At 44.3% G+C, this 21053-nt stretch overlaps 1 protein-coding gene across 1 annotated transcript in view; it reads right to left on the bottom strand.

Annotated features, from left to right (window-relative positions):
- The window catches only part of abca4b (ATP-binding cassette, sub-family A (ABC1), member 4b), a gene marked incomplete at both ends in the record, with an annotated part of 98007 nt that overhangs the window by 58394 nt on the left and 18560 nt on the right, over positions 1–21053 (bottom strand). The window contains 8 exons of the mRNA XM_083782637.1: positions 246–468; positions 2830–3006; positions 5942–6147; positions 9681–9878; positions 10688–10804; positions 12445–12584; positions 15065–15314; positions 18587–18670. Coding sequence (XP_083638763.1) covers positions 246–468; positions 2830–3006; positions 5942–6147; positions 9681–9878; positions 10688–10804; positions 12445–12584; positions 15065–15314; positions 18587–18670 — 1395 coding nt within the window. The remainder of the gene's footprint in view (positions 1–245; positions 469–2829; positions 3007–5941; positions 6148–9680; positions 9879–10687; positions 10805–12444; positions 12585–15064; positions 15315–18586; positions 18671–21053) is intronic.

The raw sequence follows: 21053 nt of genomic DNA, 5'->3' as shown, positions 1-21053 counted from the left end.
ATAGTATAGCTTCTATAAACCAAGACTTTACTCATCATACCTGAACAACTGAGACTAAAACGAAATAAATACAAACTAAAACTAAATGAAAACTGTCTGCCGTGTTGTCTTCTTGTGAACACTGCGGTGTTCGCGTTATGAAGAATGAAGTACATATAAAATAACAAAACCACATAAAAATTATAACACTAAAACTCAATAAACCTAACCCAAAAATGAGGTCAGTTGAAGGTAAACACACGCACCATGATGATGGAGGTGAGCAGGGCGGTGCTGGCCGTCATCATGACGAAGCTGTCGATGAACCAGGTGTACCAGATGACCTCGTTGGTGACCCCCATGGCCTTCAGGGTCTCCTTGAGGCGCGTCTCCTTCTCCAGCACGATGCTCTTCACCGTCATGGACACCGAGTACACCCAGGCCAGCACCATGAAGATGGGGAAGCAGCGGTTCAGGGTGATCATGAAGCTGAACCACACAGAGTGAGAGAAAGAAAGAGCGGACTACAACCACGAACCACGCAAAGAGAGTTTGGAAACATGACTAATGACAAGAAAAACTCCTATATCTGTTGGGTCAAGTACAACAATGTGCAAACATAGCAGAGTGAGATGTTTAATGGATGTCTAATGGAATACAACCACCTTAAGGACTGCAAATCATTGTATGTATCCCTGCACTGTTTACACCAAAATGACCTTGGTACACAGAAACACGTACTGTTCATATAGGCCTACACGGAGCAAGTAACTTGAATTAAATTGCATTTGAAATGAATACATTGCTGCTACTTGTCGCAAAGTTCTTATACCAAGTGAATGAAAAACATTGAAATACTGCTGTCAACTTTCAATTCAAAAGTTTATACAGTACCAAGATAACCTCTCCTATATCATGGACGTATAATCTTTATACATTTATGCACAATTTTGTATACCGGTAGTTTCATATAGTCTTCCCTCAAAGTGTCAATGTAACAAAGCTTAGTTTACATTTTTATTTTATTCCTATTTATATTGAGAGAGAGTGAGCAGAGAGAAGCAGGGTTTTTTGCTTTAAGCAACAAGTCGACTATTCAACTAGTCGACTAGTAAAACAACTAGTTGACCTTGTTGGTACTAGTTGACTAGTTGATAAAGTTTTTGTAGGCCTCAAGAACAGCTAGATTATAATTAATTAATTGTTTCAATTGTTCAATTGTTCAAGCGTGAAAACTGAAAATAAACCTTGACAACAGATAAAAGCAGCAACATTGCATTGTGCTGTGATATTTCCTGCAGTATAAAACAGGGCTTAGAAGGGTAGATCCATTCGTGTCCAGAAGGTGCTTTATGTTGTTAGTTTATGGTTTTATGTTTTTACACACGGCTGTGAGCGATGACAGCTTTTTATCAGTTATCTGTACCAGGAGCAATAAAACACTTTATTGAACGTAACCTGCCTCGATTCTGTGTCCGAAGCACAGATTTGTTAACAGCAGCTCTCTGTGTTTGAAATAAAACTGATTGAAATCAGCAGAACAGACCCATCCTCCAATCAATTTACAATTTGGGCATTTAGCAGACGCTCTCATGCAGAGCCGCTTACAATGAGCAAGCTAATAAATCACATGCATAGAATGCAAACAGAAAGTGTAGGGCCTCGAGAAACTAGAATGCCAGGTAAACAATGAACCTATAGCATCTGTCTAAATCGATGGCATGATGATTCTGGACCCAAATCATAAAAAATAAAAATAGACCCAACAACACCCCAATAACTACTGTCCCGCCCCCTTCCTCTCTAAAATCCAAGAACGAGCCGTTTCCTCCCAACTAAAATCACACCTGGACTCTAATAACGTCTACCAGCCCTTCCAATCGGTCCATAAACAGCACACTAACTGCTCTATTAAAGGTCACCACCCTCTCCTTCCTCCCCCATATAAAAAAAGAGGTGATACAAATTGGAACATTGCCTGCCTCCTCCGGCCCTCTGTGTCCTTCTCCGCTGCCAAAAAACTCATTGAGGCATTTATTGCGTCCAGGTTTGACAACTGAGACGGCATCCTTCACGGCATCACCTCGAAAGTCCTCAATAAACTAAAGTGATGGTTCTCAACGTGCGGTCTGCGGAGCACAAGGCCAAATGGACACCTTATGGGTTGTAACTCTGAAACTCTAAAATACTCATTTAGATCTTGTTTGAACTGACCAAACATGCCTACCCCGATTATGTCAATAATCAGTGGGCTTCTGAACTGTCCACAGCCCTACAGAGACCACATCACACCAGTCGTCCGAAACCTTCACTTGCTTTCGGTCAAACTAAAGAATTTACTTCAAAATACCGCTCACCACCACCTGCTACAAGGCCCTCAATGACCTCAGAACTCCGACCTCCTCTGACCTGTTCCCTCCCACTCCCTCAGGTCTGGTGATTTAGCATCACCTCCTGGAAAACACCCAGGACCAAGTGCCAAACCTGGGCTCACATTTTCAGTTGCTGCCCCCCACCCTCCATGTGTAACGCCAGGGGCAAATAGTTCTTATAACTGTCAGAGGTGCCCCCCGCCGCCCCTATCCTCAGTCTTAACCGTCCCCTAAGTCCCCTAACCTCATATCAGTCTTGTAAGACAGTTTCACGATGTTTTCACTTCAGCGGCAGTAATTTCACTTCTGTGTTTCCTAATCGCAAAATACATGCAGTTGGCTCTAGGCGAGACTGCTGGCTCGATTGTATTTGATTTGAGTGATAAGTATAACCTAAACCTATCGGTTGATAATATTCGAAGCGGGTGCATGACTTTGAGAACACATTGATCTATGATAATGGTGTGTGTTTACTCACAGGTCGTCCACATAACACGGGTAAGGCATCTGCTGGACGTAGACCCCTAGTGGCCAGTCGTTGCCGGTGTGAAGCTTGATGATGGCATGTTCTATCATGTCCTGTAGGTAGGCAAAGCCCCCCCAGATGTACCTCCCGTCCTCCATGGGGTCCGCCCTGGGCCCCGGGTCCCAATACCTGAGGGGAGGAGAGGAGAGGAGAGAGGCTTAGATAGTGGATCCATGGGGTCCGCCCTGGGCCCCGGGTCCCAGTACCTGAGGGGAGGAGAGGAGAGAGGCTTAGATAGTGGATCCATGAGGTCCGCCCTGGGCCCCGGGTCCCAGTACCTGAGGGGAGGAGAGGAGAGAGGCTTAGATAGTGGATCCACCATGGGGTCCGCCCTGGGCCCCGGGTCCCAATACCTGAGGGGAGGAGAGGAGAGAGGCGCAGATAGTGGATCCATGGGGTCCGCCCTGGGCCCCGGGTCCCAGTACCTGAGGGGAGGAGAGGAGAGAGGCTTAGATAGTGGATCCATGGGGTCCGCCCTGGGCCCCGGGTCCCAGTACCTGAGGGGAGGAGAGGAGAGAGGCTTAGATAGTGGATCCATGGGGTCCGCCCTGGGCCCCGGGTCCCAGTACCTGAGAGGAGGAGAGGAGAGAGGCGCAGATAGTGGATCCATTTCTGTGGGTCGCGACTCACGAGTGAATATCCCTATTATTCCGAAATCTTTCTTCCACAAAGATTCACACATTTTCATGAGTTGAAAACATATTTTCACTAATTTTCAGCCCAGGCAAAAAAACAACAAAGTTTGGGAACCACTGGCTTAGTCTTAGATCATCAGGCAAGCAGCATGCTTCTGGGTCAGCACTTTCTCCTCCATCATCACAAAAGCATATGATTCCATCGCACGCACGCACGCACGCACGCACGCACACACACACACACACACACACACACACACACACACACACACACACACACACACACACACACACACACACACACACACACACACACACACACACACACACACACACACACACACACACACACACACACACACACACACACACACACACACACACACACACACACACACACACACACACACACACACACACGATAAGTGGATGAGTTAGCAGCTAATTCTTCTATAATATCCAATTATTCACTTGCATAGAAAGATGTACTTTTGGTTCCAGGTGCAAAGCCGTTTGTTCAACCCTGGGGATATTGACACACTGGGTGGTTGTGAGATCAAAGGCACAGTCAGTAACAACACATGGAAGAGCTATACAGTAGGTATCATGTTAGAAAGGCTGCGTAGTGAGAGCAATCTAAACTCCAGAAACCAGGTGGTTAACGCACATATTTGGGTTATATTCAGGCATCAAAATGTATGGAAAATCTGCCATTTGATCAAATTGGTGTACAGACAAAATATGTATTTGCTGGATAATGTGATGAAGACGAGACATGCTGTACATCTGCACATTCTATTCCAGTGGTTCTCACGTGATTTGGGGGGGGGTCCCCAGATGACCGGGGGAGGAGGGGGTCAAATAAGTTATTATCACTTTATTCCAGTTCCAATTTGTGTTTCAGGCATATTTTTTAACCATGATAGCGGCAGGTCAACCTGTCCTTCTGTCCGCGTTTGCTCCCAAACCAAGATATCTGGAAAACTAAATGGAATTAGTTTCAGTGCACCTCCCTGGAGAATGCTGCCTGCTGCTATGAGCATCCAGCACCACCCTCAGGCCTAAATGTCAACTTAGCACACAAGATATCTATCTCTAAATATAATAAGCAGCTCACAGGAGAGAAATCCCATGCACAGATACTGTACTGGCAGTGACCCCATCATGTCCTTAACCGTATGTGCCACCCTGAGGGAATAGATTAGAACTTCCACTTGCACACACTATCTCAAAATCTAATGTGCAGGTTGGCATGACACTTGTCTGTTTTTATCAAAAAAAGAAAATTACCTAGATAAGGTCAGACTAAGAATTATTTTACTCCACTACAAAACACTAACTACTTCAGCCCTATATATATTTCAGCCATTTAAAAACAGCTATGGTGATAAGATATATTATATATTTTTGAGGGGCGCTAGCCACTCCTATGTCCAGTTTTGAGGGTCTGTGTAAACACAAACATTGAAGACAAAAGTGCGTAAACCCAAACATTGAAGACAAAAGTATGTAAACACAAACATTGAAGACAAAAGTGATGACTTTTGTGTAAACACAAACATTGAAGGCAAAAGTGAGGACGCAAATTGTGATTGGCCGGAACGAGATTTGTGGTGATTTGATTGGTTGAGCACGGAATGTGTTGTATGATGATATATGATGATGTATGATAAGAGCGCCCCTCACTTCACACGGTTGTGATTTTTTTTAATTAACAAATGTAGGAAACTGAAAAGAGGGATATTTGCACATGACCCACAGATGGGTCCAGACCCAGAGAAACTGGACCACGTCCTAGACAAGTTAAATAGGTAGAGTATATGCAACCTGTTACAACTCAACTAATTGAGGGTTAGATCCATTGGATCTGATCTGATTTTGAGTTTATAATTCAGAATAGACAACATATTGGTGGATTTATGATTTACTCAGTTTCTGTCATGGCTGTGAGTTCCCACCTGATGTCGTGTGGGAGTTCAGACATGCTCCAGACCATATTGAATAACTGCTAGCTTGCATAACATCTTCAAACCAGGATTCAAGTCTAGCATGTACAGGAGAGGATGATACAATTATCTCCCACCATGCAACAGGGCAGATAAGACATCTGAAATGGGCGTTTCCCCTTGGGCCCAACCTTCTTCCAGGAGAATGTGCTGCTTCAGATGACAAGAGTATCCACCAAATATGTACAGCTCGCTCTCCGTTTTAGGCAACGGCTGAATATTGCCAACGTCCTTCTGGAAGAATCACACCTGTGTGAAGTGAGGGGCGCTCATCAATCATTGTACATCATCGTACATCATCGTACATCATCATCAAGAATGGAGGCGACAACACTACCGACTGCGCCGCCGTGCCCCTGTCCACGCTGTGAGGCGACAGCACTACCGACTTAGCTGCCATGCTCCTGTCCATGCGTATCTCACCTGTCTCTGATCTTGTTGGTGCGCTCCACTGCATCGATGTCCATGCGTATCTTGTACTTGACGTGCGGCGGCACCTTGGCGGTCCAGGGGTAGACGTCCATGAAGACCAGGCCCGCCCAGAACTTGTTCTCCTCCAGCAGGTACAAGGCATCGTGGGTCAGCTGAGGCTCGTCTGTGTGAGCCACAAACTTATCCAGGGTGACACACTGAGGAGGTCCCAAAGAACGAGAGAAATTGAGACAGAGAGAGACACACACAGAGAGAGCCTTTGAGTTATAGCATCCTGCACATAATCTTACAGTGCGATGTGAGAGTGCATTTAGAGGGGCAGGTGCTCAAGTGAAAAAAGGGCACCTTGTGCAGTGTGTGGAACCGGCCGGTTGCCTTAATAGTGTGAGTTGGGTTTTTTTCCGGGTTTTATTTCAAAGGGCACATTGCTGTCCAGAGGGCAAAGGGCAGGTGCTTTAGCACCACCTAGTGACTATCTGTGCACGCCACTGGGTCTAGCCAACACCAGCTCGGGGCTCCTGAATTGCTGCCCTCCACACTATCAGGGGCACTCTTGACTGAACTCTACAGTGCTGTTAGCTAAGCTGTCGCTGTGCTTCCACATAGACGGTGCGCTTCTTGCCATTCCTGGGTTGACTCCCACGGTGTCTGTTTGCTTGCCTCTAGTTCCGGGTGCCTGACACAGTGCCCGGCCAGACAGTCAAAACATGACTGAATGAATATTTTTCTATCATATACTGTACCCACCCCATGAAGTCTGGAATTTATGGAGATGTTTTTGTTTTTGTCACGTTCCTGAGCCAATAATCAAACTCAAACGAGTTGGATTGGTACATAGAATGAAGGGAGTCTCCTACTGGAGAACCAAATATTGGCTTATGAAAAACAAAACAATCCATGAGCGTCATGTGGTGTATAATTGATTGAAAATAAGTATTTTTGGGGGTGAACTATACCCCTTTAAGGATTTGTACATGCATGTGAAGTGAAATACAGTACCCATTTGTACAAACTGAGTCCTGAGTCAAAAGGTTCATATACTGTACACACTCAGGCTCAGCCCAGGACTAATGAGTTTCCTGGACTCGTTTGAAGACGGGGAGTCAGGGAGAGTTCAGCGTATGTATTGGGGTTCATTCCACCATATGGATGTATGTTTTCATCCATGTTTTGATGAAGCCAGATGCCACTGCTTCTTGGTTTATAATCTGTGACATGATGAGGAGGAGGTGTTCAATGATGGACAGAAGTGCACTCAGTCACAGCTTTGCTCATCACGATGACTTCAATTAAAATGCCCTCTAAATCAGTAGTTCTCCCATTTTCAAGATTTCTCAAAAATGTTCAAAAATAGCAGATGTAACGTAAATATCCAAAATGAACCAAAAGGATCCACCGGCTGTTTTTGCCAGCAAATTTGAATTTGCCCCTCTAGACCAGAAAGCATATGACTGCATGGTAGTCACAAAAAGTTAAAATATGGAGATACTGTAAGAGATTTCTGCCCGACAGCAACAACATCCTTTTTTTTTTGAGGGGCCACAGCGGTCATGGCCTCCTTGAAATCCCTGCCCTGGCTGCTGGCTACAATGCTACTCTTTGTTGATCTTGTTTTCTTCTTACCACAAACCCAAGAAGGGTATGTGGCATTTACCCAATTTAGAATCAATTGACAAGCATAGCCCAGACTAGTGGGCAGATTATATGGGTGTGACAGGAATTCAACTCTACGCGGCCCCTCAATCCCCACAGAACCCTCATTCACTGCACAGACATGGGAAAATCACACCTGCAGCGTCTTCGGTGGAGACCGCACGCACACGCACACGCACACGCACACGCATTTCCAAGCTCTAATACTCTTCTACTCCACTACATCCTGGATCCAAGTATAGTACTTTTACTCCACTATATTAATTTCAAAACATTAATTACTAGGTTTTTTTTGTAGGTGTGGATTATTGCGACTGCAGGTCGCATTTGAGGAGTAATTTTTCCACCACTGCGGCAGGGCTCTTCCGCTGCGACGCCCCCTCCCTCCCTCCCTCCCTCGCTGGATGTAAAGCGTGTCTAATGTCTCCATTCACAATACTGTATACCCTCTGAGCACTCAAAGGAACGCTCAAGTCCTGCCTCCCATTCATCCCCCATATAGGACCATACATTCACCATACAATGACACTCACACAAGCCCAGAGATGAGGGTTTTGTATCTCACCATACACACATGTTTCAAATGGTCTTTCAGTGTGAGAAACACACCCCTGACAGAGTGAGACGACCCATGCAGTGGTAACTGCGCTGGCTGTCCTATATGGCCAAATGCTATCTGACAGCTGTATCTAATTGGCCAAATCACTTGGGCTTGTTTGGGCGGCAAACCACAAGGATTTATTTCGGGGGCCTGCTGGACAAAGACCAAATTGAGATGGTAGCACCACCGATAGGGCTTTCTGCGAAAAACCTCCTCTCACCCCTACGTCCCTTATTCAAATCGATTACGGGGTGCCCCTGTATATCTGATAGAATGCAGAAAGATAGAGCGAGAGAGGGGGGTGGGGGGGCTGGGGGGTAGACGAAGGAGGGAATGAAGGATGGATAAGGGTGATTTGCCATCTTTTATCTGACCGGCGTGGGGGTTCGTTTCTATGTGAGGCCAGACACTAAAAAAAAACAAAAAAACAACATTAAGCTCATAGGGGGGTGGTCCCCGCAACCCACCCACCCGCCACTTTATCACGGGGTCCTACAAAAGCCTGAGAGCGCCTGACAGCAGGCTTGTCCTCAGCTTTCAGCCAGCTGGACAGGAATGAGAGCTTCTGTGGAGCTGTGCTAAGTGGCTTGCTCCATCTCCAGGGGACCCCATGGCTATAGTCTGCTGGGAGCGTGGAAGACCAATGCTCCCCGTCTGCTCTTCTTTCAAGCAACTTTTCCTGCTTCACACTCTCACAGTTTATACACACATTCACACCTAGGAGCTTCCGGGTACAACCACAGTTAGCCAGCCACTGAGCTGCTCCACTGGAGTAGTTGGGACATGCAGCTAAAGGGTATTGAGGGAGTAGTGAGTGTCACTGGTCCCCTCAAACCTTTCCTGCCAATGCACGCCACAAACACGCTCATCTAACGGGTCAAATGTCCATCCATCCATCCATCCAGCCAACACTCAGGCTGCATAGTCAGCAGTTCCAGCAGAGAACCCCAGACTGTGTTCATTTTGCCTGGTCACATTATCCAGCTATGACCAGGGAATCACCTGTCCTCCTCAGCCTGTCCCCATGGCTTCTCCCCAGCTGGACGTGCCCAGAAAGATGACCAGGAGGCATCCTCTCTAGATGCCACTCAACTGGCTCCTTTGTATACAAAGGGGCAGTGGCATTACTTCAAGTCTCTCATGGATGACCGAGCTTTTCACCCTACCCCTAAGGGAGATGCCAGGCAGCCGCCCATCTGAGAAAGCCGGTTTCGGCCACTTGTATCTGCGATCTGTTTACCAAGCTCGGTCACATATATACCTGTATAATATATAGCAGATCTACACGCACATAGCACAGCACAAAGTGACACGATATGAGCTTGTACAGTATATCTGCTATTCTTGAACAGTATCAAATAATGGTTAAAGTGGTTATACGAGATGCTTTCCTGGTTTAAATGGGTTAATCCTACTGTAAGAATGGAGCCGTAAGGACCAGAAGCTCCAAATGGATGTACATAGACGGACACACACCTCTCCATACTGGTTGATGGTGCGAATCATCTGGTCGGTCAGGTTGAAGATGTTTCTCCAGTCGAAGTTGGGCATCCCCGGTGCTCTGTCCACGTCTGGCCCGTTGTATAAGAAGTTCAGGATGTGTTTGGTGTTGAACTCAGAGTCCTCCATTTGCGCGTCTAAGAAGTCCCTCACTGTGGGGTTTCTCAAGGTGTCCTGCAGGGGCAATTCATGTGGAAATATTAAACAAAGAAGAACATAGTTGGGGCCATTTTGTCTGCATGCTCTGTGTCGCAGAAATGGACTGTGGCTGACAAAATGTACCAAGGGTTGACACTAAGGTCTCAGAGGCGCTTGCTCGTTGGGCAAGTACAGGTCATGTTCTTGCCCAAAGGTCATGCACACTATTGCACGTAAACAAAATAAAAGTAAATCGTCCATTATAAAATGATAGGTAAAAGTTCAATTACTGTTCAATTTAAAACTTGTTTTTACTTACTGGGGCTGTGCAATAAAATAAATAATTCATACCTAATTTTTTATGCCAAATACCTGTCCTACATAGCTATGAATATGACTATGAGTTCACACTTGTTATTTTAGTGTAGCAACAGTGAAAACAGCACATTATACTGTAGATAAACAGTGCTCTTATTTTACATTCCACAGACCAGAAGACAGAGCGCTCTGGCCACGTTCAAGTGTTGCGTTTATTTGACTGCTGTGTCCCTAAAACGAGCACTTGCCCATTCGGGCAACCTGAAAGCAAACTCCACCTGCCTGAAAGTTTAATTTAGGTGGGCAACCCTTAGTGTCAGCGTCTGTCATGTTAATCAGGGCCGGCTTAATGGAATTTCAACTATCGAAAGAATAATTCCGTGAGCTAGAGGATAAACGGAGTGACGTCAGGACTTTGAAACTTGTGTGAGCAGGGTGAAATGAAATGAATGTTTTCAGTGTTGTCTGCAGTGTGTGTGTGTGTGTGCGCGTGCATGCGTGCGTGCGTGCGCGTGTGCACATCTTACCCTGATCATGTTCATCTGGACACTGCTGTGGAAGAACCTCCAGAGCTGAGGTCCCACCTCCTCCCACGCCTTCAACATCCTCTGTAGTCTCTCCAGTTCCTCAAATGTAGTGTTGGCCTGTAGCACACACACGCACACACACACACACACACACACACACACACACACACACACACACACACACACACACACACACACACACACACACACACACACACACACACACACACACACACACACACACACACACACACACACACACACACACACACACACACACGCACACTATATTGTTAATGGATATTATATCCATTAATAGTCATTAATTCTTTACTGTTGATCATTGATCATGCTGAAATGTTGAAACAAGACGCTGAAACAAGTCATGAGTGAATCATGTGTTCGTTGTGAACTGAAATCGTATCACTGTGTTTATTAGCAAACTGTAAATAAAGTACCAAACGAAAGGAAAAATAAATATTTTTCCCGTTGAATATTTTGGAAAAGGATAAAACGTGAAAGAATTGTATAGGACTGTAGGTAATAGGTACTAAGTTAGTCTACTGTCAGTGTGCACAAGAAATGTGGCACTGCTCTCTAGTCTAAATACCCTGCAGAGCCACACCAAAAATAATACTGGTAATACTAATAAAAAAACTTGCTGGTTCCTTGTTCTTTGAAAAAGACACAACATGTTCTGTTTTTTCATGTTTGTTTTTTGTTTGTCAGTGGGCCTTTGTGTTCTGTCTTTATGAGATACACAGTATCCTCCTAAGAGGACAACGGATTATATAACATCGGAGACACTGAGACAATCTCAGGGGACGCGGCGTGGGTGACAGGGAAACACACTTCACACTAGAAGAGAGCCATGAGAAGCATATTAATAACAGAGCTCTGACAGCCATCAGGCATCTCAATTAATTAACCACATCGCAAATTCACAACATGACCCGTCGTGAGTTTATAGATTATCAGCAATTGTTGTTCAAAAAATGTGGTTGTAGGCAAATATCATGTGGATATTAAAGAGCAGAAGGCGAAAGGGCCTTTCTGTGCGGAGTTTGTTCTGTGTGGAGTTTGTTCTCCCCGTGTCCCCTAGGGGTAGGTAGTTACCCTCACAAAAAACATGCAGTAATCCTGGTCTCTAAACTGCCTCCCCCTGGCCAGCCGGGGCGCCTGATGGAGGGGAAAGGGACTGGTTGGAACACCTGGTGTCACCGATAAGTGTGACTATAAGTGAGATTGTCATCAACCGGGGAATCCTCCTCCTTACATCTGTTTTCCGTCAGCATGTGGTGGAAGGGACAAAACGCTCTGTTTCTGCTCTTTGTGCGGCACACACTCATTTTGTTTAGCCCTGAATTCTGCCCCTCCTCTTCCTCCTTCCTCCCTCCCTCCCACCCACCCACTCACTCACTCACTCACTCACACACCCTCCCCACCGTCCACTTGAGTTTTCTAGTCAGCTCATTCCTGAGAAGGGTGGGGGCATGTGGCGAAAGAGAGAGAGAGAGAGAGAGAGAGAGAGAGAGAGAAGCAAAGAAATGCACTGTGGTATCAAGAGACTTCAGTAAAGGGGGGAGAGATGTACAAAAGGATAGAAAATACACACACAAAAAAAGGATGATTAAGAATGTGAAATGGGGTGGAAAACAAGGGAGAGAAAGAGAGAGGTTGAAGAGGGACCCCCAGCGTGAACCCCAGAGGTGAGACGGGGGGCTACACGGAGGTGGTGTTGTCTCTATCTCTCTTACACTCTTTAATATCTGGCGGATGGCAGGGGAGTCGGGGCTGTAGAGGATCTTCCCCATCAGCAGGGGCTTCACCGACCTCCACACGATCTTGGTGATGGGGTTGGACTCCAGGCTCTCCATCACGGTGTTGCAGAACGGAGCTGAGGATACAGGGAGGACAGTGTTTGATACATGATGATGCAAGTTTAGTTCAGTTAGTTTATACCAGACCCATAGAGAGAGTTGCGTCACGCTTTTTTTTACAAACATTGGAACTTCCTCATTGAGATAGAAAGAGAACTTCCACATTCCATTCTTACAATGGGAGTCTGTGCCAGTGACGTAACTGCCTCTTGCTATGGGTCTAGTTTACACATACTGTAAATCAATGTTGCCCAAACACTGGGTCGTGTATAGGTAAGAAATGGGTAAGAAATTCCATAAATTAGAAAACAAATGTTTAATAAATAGTAAAAATAGCTGATCTACAAGCTCACAACGCGGCCTGAAGCAACGCATTGTGAGCTTGTAGATGTCCTATTTTCACTAGCTTGGGTCCTGGGAAACTTTTAGCTCTGTTCGTGTGTTGAGCCAAAATGATTGAATTGGGAACCAGTACTGTAAATTATTAACCCTGGTGTCCGTATTTTGGGCATGTCGTTAATATGCAAAAATATAGGCGTATAGGCAGAACTACAGGCTCACAATGGTGTTGAATAAGTCAACCAGACCATATGCTGTCTTGGTAACATAATTAAGTAATTATGTACTGTAATTGTAAAAGAATTAAGAGGAAAAAGAGAGAGAGAGGCTGGCTTTTCACATAAAACTAAATATATCAGGTCTCAAATGAGAGAAATTAACAGTCCCCATCCATCACACTTACTGTAAGTAAAACAGTAGTTCTAACAATTCTCAGTATTATTTGTTGTATAAAATCCTGTAAAATCAAGTTCAAGTGACACAGGATTGTACAATTTTGCACTGGATAGATGCATTTTGCCACCCCAAGGAAAATACCTAATTTTAATAGTTTCTCTCATTTAATTCTCTCTTGCCGAACCAAACAATTTACAATGACAATTTAGGCATTTAACAGACGCTCTTAATCCAGAGAGATTTACAGTAAGCAATAACAACACACTGCATGTCACTGTGGGCCCTGCTTTTGGCTCTCTCTCTCTCTCTCTCTCTCTCTCTCTCCAAAGACTAGATATCACAAAAAGGTGGGTGGATTTCCTAAATATCAGTGGCTACTGATTGGGGATTAGGTTTGGCTTTTGAGCAAATCAGTAAATCTGACCCTTGATATGTACATTAAAAACACTGGTCGCATCTTTCCACTCCAGCTTTAGGGTAAGGAAACATGCTTCGTCTTTTTAGCGTAATGTCACGTTGGAGTTTTTTAAATGGTGACATTGTGATGATTGTATTAAACTGCCATTAAAGTATCCAGGAAGTTTCCTGCTTCCATGCAGCATACGGTATGTGATGTGTTTTTGTAATGTAGGAGTCTCAAACGAAAAAAGTTTGTGAAAAGTTTTGTGAAATTACATATTTACATATTATCTTTTTTGCCTGTGTGTTTACGATAGTTTTAATTTAAGCTTCCGGCTCGATATTTTAACATTTCCCATCTGGCAACACTGGTTGGTGGGTCCCATGATTGTGATAAGTCTGTTTTTGAGGACATGCCCAGCACGTCTATCCCATTGTACGTCACACCCACAGTGCTGCAGTACAGCAGGCTCTGTTGATAGGTATGTAGATATGTCGGTGCTTAAAGACGATCTCCGGATCCACATGATGGAACCCCATTTGGATTAGGAGAGAATCCTCAACAATCCCTCTTTTCCTGTGTTCTGCGTGCACCGTCTACTCTAGTTTCCCTCCTCTCTTCTGTCTGGCTAAAGAAAATACAGTGAGATATGAACGGCCATGCTAAAAGTGTTTTTCCACGGCATAGCATACTCGACTCGACTCTTGGTTTGTGGGTTAGGATTAGGCAAAAGTACCTTTTTCCATCGTCATTGTGTCACAACAGACTCCCCTGTACTGTGTCTAAGCTAACGATAATTAGTCCTTGAAAATATGTACCGGTAATGAAGCGACATTGAGCAACTCCATGGCCTATTTTTCACCTAAAATGTTATCACAAAGCTTTTTTTCTGTTGGACTGTACAGCTGAAATAAATATATAACACTTTTCCAGCATTACCATTATATTTAACGTTAGCATTGCTCTCCTTCACAGAAGGTTGGATGTTGCTATGAAGACCAGCTACACTGAGGGGGTACAACTGTATCTGCATTGGACCCACCTAGGATGGTAATCCAGCCTGATAGCGTGTCGCGGGTTCGACTACCGATCCTGACGACCTTTGCTGCCTCCTCCTTTCCTGTCAAACTACTGTAATCTATCAATAAAGGCAAAAAAACCCCAAAAACCTAGAGATGGCGCCCCTCCATCACGGTTCCTACTAGTAGTAGGAACGGGGAGGCTAATTGTTTATGAAACAATGTTAGTGTGTGTGTGTGTGTGTGTGTGTGTGTGTGGGGGGGGGGGGGGGGGGTTCTCCTTTCACGCTGTCTCACAATTCACAGATTAGGACTTGGCCTAACAACTTTTTTTTCCACTCACTTGCAGAGGGGTCGTAGGCGTAGTCGCGGACCTTGGTGGTGCCGTTGACCCCCAGGAAGACCTTGTAGTTGTTGTCCTCGTACCAGTTGAAGGACAGCACCCTGGAGCCCCCTCCCTCCGGGTGTCTGCAGATCAGGCTCGACACGGTGGACAGGAGCTGGGTGACGGAGGAGGACGAACCCCCTCCGTCTTGGAGGAGCAGAGGATAGACAGCCTTCAGCAGGTCCTTGGAGCTGTCCCTCTGCAGCAGCTGTACAGTGAAGGAGACAGGGCTGTCACCATTATGACATTTCACTTGACCATTAATTGTCAGACAAAATAATTGCGATTAACAATTCAACTTTGTTTTGGGCATTGACCATGGCACATCTGAATAAAAAAATATTTCCGTTTGCCTTTTAGGCTTCGAAATAAAACAATTGCATATGACAACTTAGGCATTATTGACATATTCAATAATTGTATACTTTAGTGTGCACTCACTCTCATAATTAGACGATTTTACTATTTATTTTGGGGGGGGGGGGGGGGGGGGGGGGTTCCCAGTGCAATCCCAGGCTCCCCCAGAGTTAGTGTTGAAGTGTCCTTGAGCAAGACTCTGAACCCCTAATTGCTCCCGATGAGCAGGTTGGTGCCTTTCCTCCGCCATCGGTGTATGAATGTGTGTGTACTTCTATAGGTACACAATCTAGCGCTTTGGATTGAAATGGATTGAATCACAACATGCTCTGGGTGAGTGTCTGCTAGTACTTAAATGATTGTGTACCAGTTTAATTTCTCCACAACACTGAATCACAGATTGACCAGTAATTACACTGTAAAATACTCAGTGTAAAAATGAACCCATAGAGTTAAATCACCACTCAGAAATCGGGATCTGTAATCATTGGTTCAGATGGTTCTACATGTGACCATTTCACAGTCCGCAACATTTCTTTGAAGTTTGGTTTATGTGGATCTTCACTCAGGCACGTCGTGCGACCTTGAGCGTGTAAACACTCGCAAGACAACAATAGTTTGAAACAATAAACAAACAGAGGAGAACACGACTGCTCAAACGAAGAGGAGAAGGTTGAGGGTTGAGGGACCAAATATCCTCCTATTGACAGCACCAAAATAACATAAACAATTCTCTGCTCCGTATCGCTTCCCTCCTCAAGGTAGTACTATAAGGTAGTATGTGTAAATATTAGGGCCGGGACTAATTGCGATTAATTACGATTAATTAACTACAGAAAAATCAATGCATTAAAAAAATTAACGCATTTTAATCGCACAATTTTTTTCACCGCGGAACGTTGTCACTGGACAGTTTTCAGACGGACCTGCGCACCAAGTGTCCGTGTCCTCTTCAGACAATAACACCACCAGAAACCGCAGACAGTTCACCAGACTGGGGGAAGCCGCTGAGATCACTTTGCTTGTCCCCGTGGATTGGAAATAGGATTTAAAAGGATATCCGATGGTAGCGTGGATTACAGCACAGTTGTGTGCAATTATTCAATATAGAATTATTACCCCTATTACTACAAAAACAATGTTTTATTGCTTAAACTTATGTATTCACTATTCATTGATTCACTAGTATACCAACATCCATTTGAAAAAATTGCTTTCTCACTGTTCTCGGGTCAAATAATGATATGCGATTAAAATGCGATTAATCTAGATTAATTAATCGCAAAGCCTCTGATTAATTAGATTAATTTTTTTAATCGAGTCCCAGCTCTAGTAAATATGTTTTATTTTGGACGATGTAAAAAAAAGCCTAGTTTTTTTGTGGCAAAAGCTAAAAGAAATAACATAGTTGTACGTTTTGTAGCAAAGGCTTCAATAGCCTATCTGATGTGAGGGGAACATTCTTTCATTTTTTCCTGCCTTGAACTCCTTCAAAATGTTTCACAAACTCTCAGAAATAGAAGATATAATACTGTACAAACTCACAGCACGGCACAAATTATATGAAATAGTATATTAACTACTTTTGCTGGGGACCCCATCCACTTTGAGAACCACTGTTGTACGGGTTCAATTTGTGATGGAAATGACTCATCGCCTACCTACAGTACGGCAAAGAAGGCAAATATGTGTGGAGTAAACACACAGAGACACATGCACACGCCGCACACACACACACACACTTCAATTCCGAGGAAGGAGAGGGGGGGGGAATGGTAGCACTTGGCCAGCCTCTCTGTCACCACGGTGATATGGACGTCCCACCTACAGGATACTGTATGTCACCTCCAAGGAATGTCTCTCTCTCTCTCTCTCTCTCTCTCTCTCTCGCTCACCCCTGACCAAAATGATGACCAAAAGGATATACCCTCTTCGTCTCTTGTAGCAGAGAACGTGCCGAAGCACACACTTCCATTGCTGCTGTCTGAACTCTGTGTGAGTGTGTGCGTGCGTACGTACGTGCGTGCGTGACTGTGCATGTGTGTGTGGGTGTAATTCTCCATTGATATAAAGTAATTGACATTCTGTGCAGGCATGCAGCCAATACCCAATTCCTCACTCTCTGTCTGTTTTTCTCACTCGCCCTTCACATTCATTCTGTGACCTAAATGCATACATACAATCATAAATACATACAGTATGCCAAACATCAATGATAGCAGGGGTCAAAGAGTTTGGTTATTCTAGCAGGGTCAAAGAAGTACTATTTTATTGACCTGAACTATACTTAATGTAATATTCAAGACGCATGACGCACACAAACACACACACGGGAAAACGCGCACGCACGCACACACACACACACACACACACACACACACACACACACACACACACACACACACACACACACACACACACACACACACACACACACACACACACACACACACACACACACACACACACACACACACACACACACACACACACACACACACACACACACACACACACACACACACACACACCAGTAGGGACCTTCGAAGGAAGAGACTTGTTTCCTGAGGGTTAAAAATACCGCCTGCGTCCGTCCACAATGCACCAGAGAGCGCAACGCAGGTGACCTATGCGTACGCTCAGTGGTGAAAATACTTTTACTTCTACTCCACTACATCTCAGAGACACATATTCTACCTTTACTTCACTACATTCATTAAAAACCTTTTGTTTAGTAGCTTTCGATTATTATTACAAAACATACAGTACATAGACCTGCACTTCAGCACTGTATACATTTCGGCCATTTGAAAATAGACGACATAAAAGAAACATTTCAAAGGATTTTGAAAACTGAGAAATGGGACAATCTGCATAATGAGTACTTTTACTTTTTGTACTTTTTGTACATTTTGATAGCAATACTTTTGTATTAAGTAATTAAGTACATTTTGAATTCCGGACATTTACTTGTAACAGAGTATTTCTACATTGCAGTATATAGGTAAAACATCTGTAACAGAGTATTTCTACATTGAAGTAGGCTATAGGTCAAACATGTGAGTACTTTTCCCACCACTGCGTACTGTACGTACGGTGCGTGCTGCATGAGGACACTCTTACCTCCTGGACCCTCTCTGACGCCACTGAGAGAACACCACCCCAGCGGTGCAGATCAATCCCCGGTCTGTCCATCACCCGGGGCATCTGGGAAATGAAGTCAAGAAAGAGACATTTGGTTGAGCTAGCAGCAGTATAGTTCCCAAACTTCAGTCCATACCCCCTTTATCCGACTACAGCATTTTTCTGAGAAAACAGCAACAACTATTCAGCAATTAGTGTAGATTTTCGTCTTACACAAACATTAAATTCCCATTGACAATAAATGGAGAATTTACATCATATGTGGACGAGCAAATCGGCTATTTTCGTCCTACACAAAGGCCCTCATTTATCAACGCGGTGTACGCCCCAAACACACGGTATACACCGGGTGTACACCCACATTTGGGCGTACACCGCGTTGATAAATGAGGGCCTAAATTCCCATTGACAATGAATGGAGAATTTTCGTCATATGTGGACGGGCAAATCGGCCATTTTTATCCTACACAAAGATTAAATTCCCATTGACAATGAATGGAGAATTTACGTCACGATGTACGATGATAAGAGCGCCCCTCACTTCACACAGGTGTGATTTTTTTTAATCTAGATTGTCTATTTTTCAAATTTAAGTTGTTAAAGTTTGTTCACTCCCTCCCGGGACTTGCCTGTCTCTGCTCTGGGCATTTGTAAAAGCATAAGCATCAGTGAACATCCAGCTATGCTAATGTAAAGTCCAATAGCCAGCGCTCGCCCATGTAAGACATTCATTTGACAGACTCAACAGCTCAGCTGCGTGTTCGTGTGAACCTGTACTGAACCTACAGTTACAACCTTCAAGTGTTGACTTGTTATTTATTGATTGCTGTGCCAGTGACTCTCAGCCTCTTTTATTTCAAGGAGCCAGTTGTGGAAAGTACTCAAATACTGTAGATTTTGATTATTATCGGTAGTAAAAAACATACATTAACTTCATTAGAGACGCATTGTGAGCTTGTACAGTACATCTGCTATTTTCGAATGGTTTTTAATACAACGAAACGGGACATTCTGCGTAATGAGTACTTTCTAATGCCAACACTTTCGTACTTTTACTTAAGTACATTTTTAATTCCAGAGTATTGCTATATTGCAGTATTGATACTTTTACTTAAGTAAAAGAGTAAATTTTCTTACTTATACTTAGACCTGTAACTTAAGGGTCTATTTGGATCCCTGATGGTCACCAGACCCAATGTTAAGAATGGTAGTATACAGTGTATTATCTCTGTTTTATCCTGGGCACACTATTAAAACATTGCAATAATAATAATAATAATAATATGCTGATTAAATGAATATGAAAATCCTGAGTCTAAAAGTCATAATTAGCCAACATTCCATACTTTGATCTTTACTACTTTGCGGGGGGGGATGAAGGCATTAAATATCAGTGTGCCAGTGGAAAGGGCCTGGGGGAGGGGCACAGTGCAAGGGCCTTGCGGAGGAAACCCTGAACGCCAAAACAAACGGCATATCCTTCCTCTCACACATTCCTCCTCACACACACACACCGGCATTTACATGAACCAAGGAAGGAGGGAGGCTGGGGGAGAGAGAGAGAGACAGAGAGAGAGAGAGAGAGACAGAGAGAGCAAGGGGATGGGGGTGGGAAGGGAGGAACAGGGGAATCTTGGGGAGTGAGGAGTCAGTAGAGTGATGATTGGAGGAAGGGGGAATCAATGACCATGACGTAGTACCCCACACACACACACACACACACACACACACACACACACACACACACACACACACACACACACACACACACACACACACACACACACACACACACACACAGTAATAGGCTTTACGTCTAATGGGTTAAAAGATCTCCATCCACACCACACTGCTACAGAGGATACATTAGTAGTGCAACGCTGCAGAGATCACAGCGCGTTGTGATTGTGACACGTTACAGTATATGAGTTTGTAGATCTAGTTTCTTAATAGCGCGCAATTATAAAATGGGACTTAAGTTATAATGCATGTTTGGTATTGATAATTCAAATCTGCAGTAACTAACTCAATATTTTTTTCAAATTGCTGTTAATGTTTGCCTCTGAGATGTTGTTTGTAGTAGACTTGGAGTTGTATACTTAAAGATGGAGTGCCACAATTTTTGTATTTTTCCAGTTTTTCATGTGTCTATGATGTGACAGTACTTCATTAGACACCCTGGAGTTGTTTTTATGCACAATGGTGTATTAACTTTGTATTTAGGGTTTCTTGGAGGCTGAACCCTTGACAGTCAAACGGGCCAATGAAGTAAACAGCAATATAGTGACATCACACTATCAGCCCCTCCCCTAACCCCTCCTTCTTTATCATACAACTACAGCTGTGGGTGCGGCTTCAGTTCAGGTGGATCACCACCCATCACCACCCACCAGGCAAACCAGGCATACTTAATGAACTGGTGGGCGTGTCCACTTAAAAGCATGAT

Source organism: Protomyctophum parallelum (assembly GCF_964188405.1).
Source record: "Protomyctophum parallelum genome assembly, chromosome: 14".
NCBI classification, from domain to species: Eukaryota; Metazoa; Chordata; class Actinopteri; order Myctophiformes; family Myctophidae; genus Protomyctophum; species Protomyctophum parallelum.
Note: the sequence above shows the minus strand (reverse complement) of the source record. Positions and strands in the feature narration are given on the sequence as shown.